The 8,514-nt window shown below is 35.3% G+C and overlaps 2 protein-coding genes across 4 annotated transcripts; one reads left to right on the plus strand and one right to left on the minus strand.

Moving 5' to 3' along the window:
• The first annotated feature begins 487 nt into the window (after positions 1-487).
• Positions 488-1,778, plus strand: LOC104880654 (protein SOB FIVE-LIKE 3-like). The gene has a single exon (XM_059736585.1). The coding sequence runs from the start codon at positions 741-743 to the stop codon at positions 1,194-1,196; it is 456 nt and encodes a 151-aa protein (XP_059592568.1). The 5' UTR covers positions 488-740; the 3' UTR covers positions 1,197-1,778.
• Positions 1,779-4,230: 2,452 nt separating this feature from the next.
• LOC100246134 (6-phosphogluconate dehydrogenase, decarboxylating 2) lies at positions 4,231-8,042 on the minus strand. 3 transcript variants are annotated; one of them, XM_002270948.4, is made up of 2 exons: positions 7,752-8,042; positions 4,231-6,002 (listed from the first exon to the last, which is right to left on the minus strand). In XM_002270948.4, exon 2 carries the CDS (start codon positions 5,991-5,993, stop codon positions 4,536-4,538), a length of 1,458 nt encoding a protein of 485 aa, XP_002270984.1. In that variant the 5' UTR covers positions 5,994-6,002; positions 7,752-8,042; the 3' UTR covers positions 4,231-4,535. The 3 variants fall into 3 exon arrangements, with proteins under 3 accessions (XP_002270984.1, XP_010654343.1, XP_059593989.1); XM_010656041.3 differs by having other exon boundaries at positions 4,231-6,040; positions 7,752-7,932; XM_059738006.1 differs by having other exon boundaries at positions 4,231-6,048; positions 7,752-7,932.
• Positions 8,043-8,514: the final 472 nt, after the last annotated feature.

The following is an 8,514-nucleotide window of genomic DNA, read 5'->3' on the forward strand; positions in this document are numbered from 1 at the left end:
GGGGAGACAGACAACGGCAAAAGAGGGCAGAAGGACACAAAGTAAAATGACCTTTTGCCAACCTCACCCACACCCAACCTGATATACTAAACGCCAAAACCCCAGTAGGGGTCTCTGTATTTATCACAGGAAAAGTCTTCTTTTCTTTTCTTCTTCTTTTTCTTGTTGATGACCAGACGGAAATAAAGGATTCAAACAGAAGGAAGGGAGGAGTGTGAGAAGGAACTGTTGCAGGCTTATTTAAGAAAATGGGTCTTATATTCTCTCTTGTTTGTGGGGTGGGGGTCATCTGTTTTTTCCATTTTAAAAGCTGCTTTGTATTTATGAGATAAGCAGAGAAGTAAAGGTGGGGGCCGGTTTCAGGTGTGAGGGACGATGGGCAAGTGAACTACCCCACTTGTTTCAAATTTATGAATTTGGATGTTAATTGTTTTATAATATGAGATGGGTTCCCACTTCCCCCTCCATTTGGCACAAAAAGCTTGTCGCCTGGTGACAGAAGCCAGACAAACAATAGGTGCTAGGATTGCCAGGTGGTGAATTTACTCTTGCTATTCAACAAGGGGCTTTGTGCATATACAAAGCTGCGTTTGGCTGAAGCGTCAGAAGATATAAAGATCTTAGTGGGTTTCCAAGGTGATCTGGAGATACCCCATTCACCTTTCCTACTTAAGCCTCTGTCCCCTTTGTTTATTGGATTATCCTTTTCTTCTTTTCATCCTGTTCCTTTGGCTACAGTGATGGACTCTTCCCAAGTCCTTGGGGATGAGGCGGAGGAATGTAGCAGCAGTGAGTCTGGGTGGACAACGTATATTGCCTCCCCAGACCATCATCATGAGGTGGATGATGATGAAAATGACAAGGAGAAAACAGATAAAACCGACAATGATGATGCTGGTGATGACGACGACAACGACCACGACTCCATGGCTTCAGATGCCTCATCCGGGCATCCAACTCACCCTCAACTCACATGTGAAAGCAGCAAGGGAAGCCATGGGATCATGACTCAGTACAAACATGCAGAGGATGAACCTCCCAGTAAGTCTCCCTCAGGCAAGCAGCCCTGCAAACGGGTGGGAAGAAAGAGGGATGAAAAGACAAAAGTAGATATCAACCAAGAGTGGGTTCTTGATTCAAATAGTGAAAGCTGTAGCCATGTTCAAAGTGGACCCAAGGTAAGAAAAATCAATTAACTAGATGTTGATCAGATTGCATGCTTCTGTATCTGCCAAACGTGGCACACAGAAAACAGGAAGCAGAGGGCAATTCATGCCCATCTTCTACTCTTCCTCCATGTCAATGTTGAACCAAGAAAAATAATCAACTGGTTTTATGCTAGCGGCTTTCCGTTACATATATGCATAGAAGTAGAGTAATTTCTTGGCAAATAATAAGGAACATACGCATATAATAAATGGAACAGGAACATCTGCAACAACTCTTAAAGAAAAATGTATTGCAGAAGCATGTAACAAGAAGGGAAGAGTTGCTTGATTTCCACCCTGTGGTTGTACTTGTGAAACTGCTTGATCTTTTGCCGACATGGGGTTTATGGGCTGAATGAAAGAGAGGGATAGATGATGATGATGATGATGATGAGCCTGAGCGATTGTTTGTGTGTCTACATTTGAGAAGGAGCCGACAGATAAGAGAGTACAAGCACAAAGGGACGGCACGTGACTGTGCGTGTTTATTTGACTACTTCATGATATGCCACCTACACTGACAGGCCTTGGAAGAGTTGAATTTCTTTGTCTCAAAAGTAGAAAATGTGTTGAAATGAGAAAAAAAAAAAAATTAATAAATTATTTATATATATTTTTTAAAACTTATTTTACTTATTTTTAATAATCGTAATAGGATGATTTTGAAATTAGTGGCCTCCATTCAAAGCATTTACCATTTAGTTCGCTTTGTTGTTTTGAAAGTTTTTTTTTAATTTCTACATCTATTTCTTCCTTACTACCCTCAATGTTTCTTTAAGTTTCTTTTGATTTTTTAGTAAGAATAGGTGGCGGTAACATGTTTAGTTCCCTTCATTTTAGAAGTTTTATTTTTTTTATTTTTACCTCCCTTCATTTTAGAAGTTTTATTTTTTTTATTTTTACATTTGTTCCTTTCTTACTTCTTTCTCTTGTTATCGAGATTTCTTTCAATTTCTTAATAAGAATGGGTGATGGTGTATTCTTTCTAAATATTAGACATAGATAATAAATAAGAGAATACTAAAATTCGAGCCAAATTTCTCAATTCTAACACAAAGTACTTATTAGATAAAATAAAAACATTAGATTTGATAGAAGGATTTTATCGATTAATACCAATCCAACCTATATAAAACATGACCAATTAACTAACCAACAAAATTACTTGTTATTTGGATATTAATCCAAATAATTATGCATATCTCTTTATGTGAGGGAGATTGTTAAGGAAAATGATATGCATATTGAATCTAAATCCTACATGTTTAAGCTATTCAGAAAATTGATAATTCAACACTTAAATAAAAAAATTAATAGTTCAACATTTTAATAGTGTGATACAAATATGAGAATTTCTCATATTTTTTCTACCTATTATATTTATTTTTAATTATATTAAAAAATAAAAATATTGTATAAATTTTTAGAATTTATTTTATTTAAGAAGTAGATTATCTTATTATTTTAGTGTGTTAAAAAAAAAAGGAGAAAATGCAATAGATAGATAAATAAATTATACTATTTTTATATATAGACGGATAAGTATCCTAAAAGGCCACACACTACCACCCCTTCTTATTTTTCCTCTACCACAGGATTATTACTCTAAAAGACCCACTCATTGTTATTTTTCTTATTTTCCTTCTTCTATATAAAATGTAAATGATTAAAAAACACACAAAGTTTTAACTAATTTTAATTATAGTTGATTAAGTTTTCATATTTTTTATATTAAACCAAATGTAAGAAAATTACTTTCTTAAAATGTTTATTTTTTTACTTAGTATTTTTCAGAAATTAAACATTTTCATCATGTTCCGATGATTTTCTTATATTTGATTTCATATAAGAAAATATAAAAGAAATTTAAATCTAATTAAAATTAATTAAAATTTTATATATTTTAAAATTATTTAATCTTTATATTGATGAAAAAAATAAGTAAAATGGATTTAAAATAGTATGTAAAATTTTTTTATTGATTTTAAATCTTTTTTTTTCTTTCTTTTTCTTTTCTTCTACTCTTCCTCTCCATTTTTTTCCCCTTCTCATTTCTCTTAAATTTTTCAAAAACCAAAAATAGCCCTAGTGTTCATTTCATGTGGTTATTTTTGGGAAACAAAGAGTTTGATGAGTTCCAAAGCTTATATTCTTAAAGCTACCAAAAAGCATGTTTAGGTAAAACATGGAATGATGCTTAGTAGTAGCCATAAGAACCATGAAAATGAATACACAATTACCTAGAATATCTCTGGGTCACTAGCATAGAGCCTCATATTTTGGCTAAGGCAGCAGAGGAGGTAGCTCCTGTAGACCTGGGATTTGTTGGCTCATGCCTTTACCATGTGAACAGAACTACCAATTAAAACAGGGTTTTGGCTCCCCCCACCTCATGTCACAAAATCTGAGAGTTTTCTCATGTATTGCATTCACAATCAGGCAGCATCACAGCCAGTAATTGCATTGCACCTACTCATGAGCCTATCTCAGCAACTTAATTATGCAGAAAATTAACTTGATTTATCATTACATTGACTTCATTAGTATCGAATTATATAAAAAATGTCGAAGAATTCCTAGTGAAAGAAGTGGAAAATTTTCTGGTTAACTCCAAAAGCCATGTTTTACACATTGTCCTCAGCCTAATTATCTTGTAAGCATGTGGCTGCTGGTTTTCATAACAAATTTATACTCTATAAATCAGTTCTATACCATACAAATAAACTCCATCCAGATAAATATCCCATACTAAGAAACCCTGAAAGGGCCTACTAAGGATATGATATTTGATACCTGTCCGGAAAAATGAGGGAGAAAAGAAAATTTTCCCAGTGACTCAAATCTGAGCTATTCACAATTGCTCTGAAAATATAAAACAGAAAACATAATTACCATTATTGAAGACCATTAGGAATTGAAAGTGCAGGACAAAATACCATTCAAAGAAAGGAGTGCCAAAACTAGGAAAATGAAAATGCTAGTCTAGTAATTCATCCTTCAAGAAGCACCACATGGAACAGTATTTATCTTCCCTGGGATGGGAAACATACATGTTCTTATTTTTATAAGGGAATAAGATTATTAAGGAGTGGATCCTCCAATGTAGAATGACACGGCCAGCAAGACCAGCAATAAATCTCCACACAAACACAAAATTAAAATAAAAATAAAAAAAGGCCAATAATAGTTTAACAAACTCAATAGAACTAATACTAGAGAACCGCTAATACTGCATGGTAGCAGAGCAAACTGTCCTAATTCTTCCATATTATTAGGTTTAATGATAATTGCTCAATTAGGTAGGGGAACCCCAACAGGAAGCTCACATCAAATCTTTGACTGCTGAGCAATCTTGAACCATTCGGTATGGAAAGATCCTGTTGTATCAATCCTCTCATAGGTATGAGCTCCAAAATAATCTCTTTGAGCTTGGACCAAATTAGCAGGCAGCCTGTCCCTCCTGTAGGAATCAAAGTAAGCAAGACTAGAAGACATACCCGGAGTGCTAATGCCTGAGTTGATGGCAAGGCAAACAACCCTTCGCCAGGCAGACTGTCGCTCAACTATCTCCTTTGCAAACTCTGGATCCACAAGAAGGTTAGCAAGATCTGCATTCCTATCATAGGCCTTCTTGATACGGTCCAAAAATATTGCACGAATAATGCAACCTCCCTTCCAAATCCTGGCAAGCTCACCCAGTTTCAAATCCCATCCCTTCTCAATGCTCTTTGCCCGGATAAGATTCATTCCCTGTGCATAACTACAAATTTTGGATGCATAAAGTGCCTGCCTCACATCATCTATCAACTTCTTCTTGTCCACAGTCTGGTCAGACAAGACGTTTTCAAAACCACTTGATTTGAAAACTTTGGCAGCTTCAACACGCTCTTCCTTCAGCCCACTGAGGAACCTTGCATCCAAAGAGGATGCTATAGTTGGGGCTGCAACTGATAGGTCAGCAGCTTGCTGAACTGTCCATTTACCAGTCCCTTTCATGCCAGTTTTGTCCAAAACCTTGTCTACCAAAAATCCGTCTCCCTTATCATCCTTAATACTGAAGATATCTGCAGTAATCTCAATCAAGAAGCTCAAAAGCTCCCCCTTGTTCCACTCCGAGAAAACATTACGCAATTCCTCATTGGAGAGCTTACCAACTGATTTAAGCACATCATAGGCCTCTGCAATCAGCTGCATATCACCATATTCAATACCATTGTGAACCATCTTAACGAAATTTCCAGAACCCCCTTTGCCAATGTAAGTCACACAGGGGCCACTATCAGGAACTTGAGCAGCCACTTTAAGAAGGATATCTTCTATGTACTTGTAAGCCTCAAATGAACCTCCAGGCATCAAAGATGGCCCATGACGAGCACCCTCTTCACCACCTGAAACTCCCATGCCAAGATAGAGCAGACCCAGTTCAGCCATGGCTTTCTCTCTCCTCTCCGTGTTCTCATACCACTCATTGCCACCATCAATGATACAGTCTCCTTTCTCCAAGTAACCGGACAGGGTTTTGATGGTCTGGTCAACTGGAGCCCCAGCCTTAACAAGCATGATTATGACACGGGGCTTTTGGATTGAATTAACAAAGGATTCAGGATCATGGAAGCCATATAAGGGAAGGTTTCCTTCCTGTTTGGCTCGTTCAACGGTTTCATCGACTTTTGAGGTGGTTCGGTTGTAAACAGAAATTGGGAATCCTTTCTCAGCAATGTTGAGGGCAAGATTTTGACCCATGACTGCAAGGCCAGAAAGGCCAATTCTTGATACAGGAGCCATTACTTTTTCCTGTTCAAAGTATTGGACAATCTGTGAGATCGTGGAAACTGCAAATCTTGCAGCATAGAACAGCATAGAAATGAGAAACAAAGATAAAAGAACCACAGAATGACTTGCTGGAAATCAGGACAGATTAATCAAGGATAAAAGACAGTGTCTACACTCTCCAAATATATGTCTATGATGACAATAGAGTGGTCAATCTCCATGAGAATCTTTCATGCTACCAACCAATAGGGAATAAGACCAGAAACTTCTAAATTTCTAATATTGAAAAAGAAGATAAGGTATTGTTAAGAGCATCTACCAAATTTAGGGACAGAGATATCAGGGGCAGAGAAATTCACCACCCTGCAAGTATTCTTCTTAAAGAATAAAAATGAATAACCAAAAAATAAATAAATAAATCAATTTCGAACTTCCAACAAAATTTCATCTGCAAGCCACAAGTCATAGGTATAGGTTTTCATTCAATTCAACCAAAAGAAAAAATATCAAATTTCAGTTCCTAAAAAGAGATTGATGGTCTAATATCATAAACTCGTAAAGTGCAAAGTGATAACCCAAAAGGCAAGACCTAAAAACTGAAACCAAGAATAATTAAAGCTCCATCTTCTTCAATGGCAAAAAAATTTCCCAAAATACATATCTCCAAACAGTAAAATGAACAGCAAGCTATGTTATGGAAAATTTGCATAACCAATACAAATAAGGATGGGCATGTCCAGCATATGCATTGGAAAATTTCATTCCAAAAATCAAAATGGAAGCAACTTTTCATTATTTTAAAAGTGCAGAACTGTTAGTAGCATTGTTAGCAATGACTTAGCATTTTCCCTGAATTTTAAACAAAACTTCATTGATAGTTTACCAATACCATTTACTTTTCATTATTTTAAAAGTGCAAAACTGTTAGTAGCATTGTTAGCAATGACTTAGCATTTTCCCTGAATTTTAAACAAAACTTCATTGATAGTTTACCAATACCATTTTCCGGCCTGGTTGCAACTTACTAACAGAAAACCTAATCCTTTATGGTCCAAATCTAAGATTTTTCTGAATCACCAAATTTCAGCCAACTTTAGGCAATCTGAACTATTCAATTTTTTGTTTGTTTGTTGTTATGATTTTTTTTTTTTAATACATCTGAACCGAAATAATTCATTCCAATTTCTAGCTAAATACACAATTTCTACAAAAGCAGCCAACTCATCCCCTTTTTCTCCAAATTCCTAATCCTAATCTAAACTTTTCAAATTTACAATAAAAAATTTCACCCGAATGTTAACCTGATTGGACAAAGGTGGTCTACTCTATATCGGAAAAGGAAGATTGACCAACATCCAGAAAATTCTGAACAGTATTTCAAGGATCTACTTTTCCCAAACACCAAACAAAATTGAACTGAAAACCAATCAAACCATAAGAAAAGAAAGACCTGATTCACCAACAACAGGAGAAATATGAACAGTAACTTTTCAACAGGAGAAAGAAGAACAGTAACTTTGTGATCCTAAAGTGGCACTAAATAAAGGGCTTAGCAGTAGCAACAACACAGATTCTCCAAACAAGAATCAATCAAATGATATCATCAGATCAACACACCACAAACCAAACCCACGAAGAAGAAACCCTAGATCACCAATTCACCAATACATATGAAGGATAAACAAACCCATGTAAAAAACAAAGATCAGACGCTCTCATATTCAACAATGACTAAAAAGTAGTAAAAGGGAATCCATAATCCTCCTATACCTCTGAAAGTGCGAACAAATGACGATAGCTTGAAAGTGAGACAGACCCAGAAAAAATGGAGATCTGGGTTTTGAAGAACACCAACGGTTTGGTTGAAAAAGGGCGAGAGGCTCACCCCTATGTATCTCTAAGGCTGCACACAAGGCGGGTCAAAGTTGGCCAACTAAGCACTTTTCCCTTCTGCTTTGGTACATATTTAAGTGGTGGATTTGTAATTCCCTTTCTCACTGATTTTTCATTTTTCAATAAACCAATGGAACCCACTCGCCTCACGGTCCACGCTCCCTATCTCATCCGCCCTTCTGTTTTCCCATATTTTCCCATCATTTCCCTTTACTTTCTTGAATGCTGTTTGGACCACCACTTTATTTTGGTTGGCTGAGTTCTTAAGGTTTTATTTTGTAATTTAAATGAGAACAATCTTGAAAATGGATAGAAATGAAAACAAAATCAATGTTTAAGACGTTTCAATTCGATTTAAAAAAATGATAACCTAAAAAACTTTTTTTTTTTCATAATATATGATTAAATACAAGTTATATAATGTAATTATAAAAAACGAACTTAATTACTGTCAATAACATAAAATACAATAAGTGATAAGATTTATGGAATAAGAGATAAATTATCACAACTCATTTTATATCCAATAAGTGATGAAGTGTATTATTCTAAATTTTATTATATTTTTTATAGATGGATATAATAATTTTAAATTGAAATATGATATATACATACTCTATAAATTTTAAATTTACCTTGT

This window comes from Vitis vinifera, chromosome 1 (genome assembly GCF_030704535.1).
Source record: "Vitis vinifera cultivar Pinot Noir 40024 chromosome 1, ASM3070453v1".
NCBI classification, from domain to species: Eukaryota; Viridiplantae; Streptophyta; class Magnoliopsida; order Vitales; family Vitaceae; genus Vitis; species Vitis vinifera.

Excerpts from the sequence above, each read along its gene's own strand:
- LOC100246134 (XM_002270948.4), bottom strand. The coding sequence starts at position 5,993 with ATGGCTCCTGTATCAAGAATTGGCCTTTCTGGCCTTGCAGTCATGGGT.
- LOC104880654 (XM_059736585.1), top strand. The coding sequence starts at position 741 with ATGGACTCTTCCCAAGTCCTTGGGGATGAGGCGGAGGAATGTAGCAGC.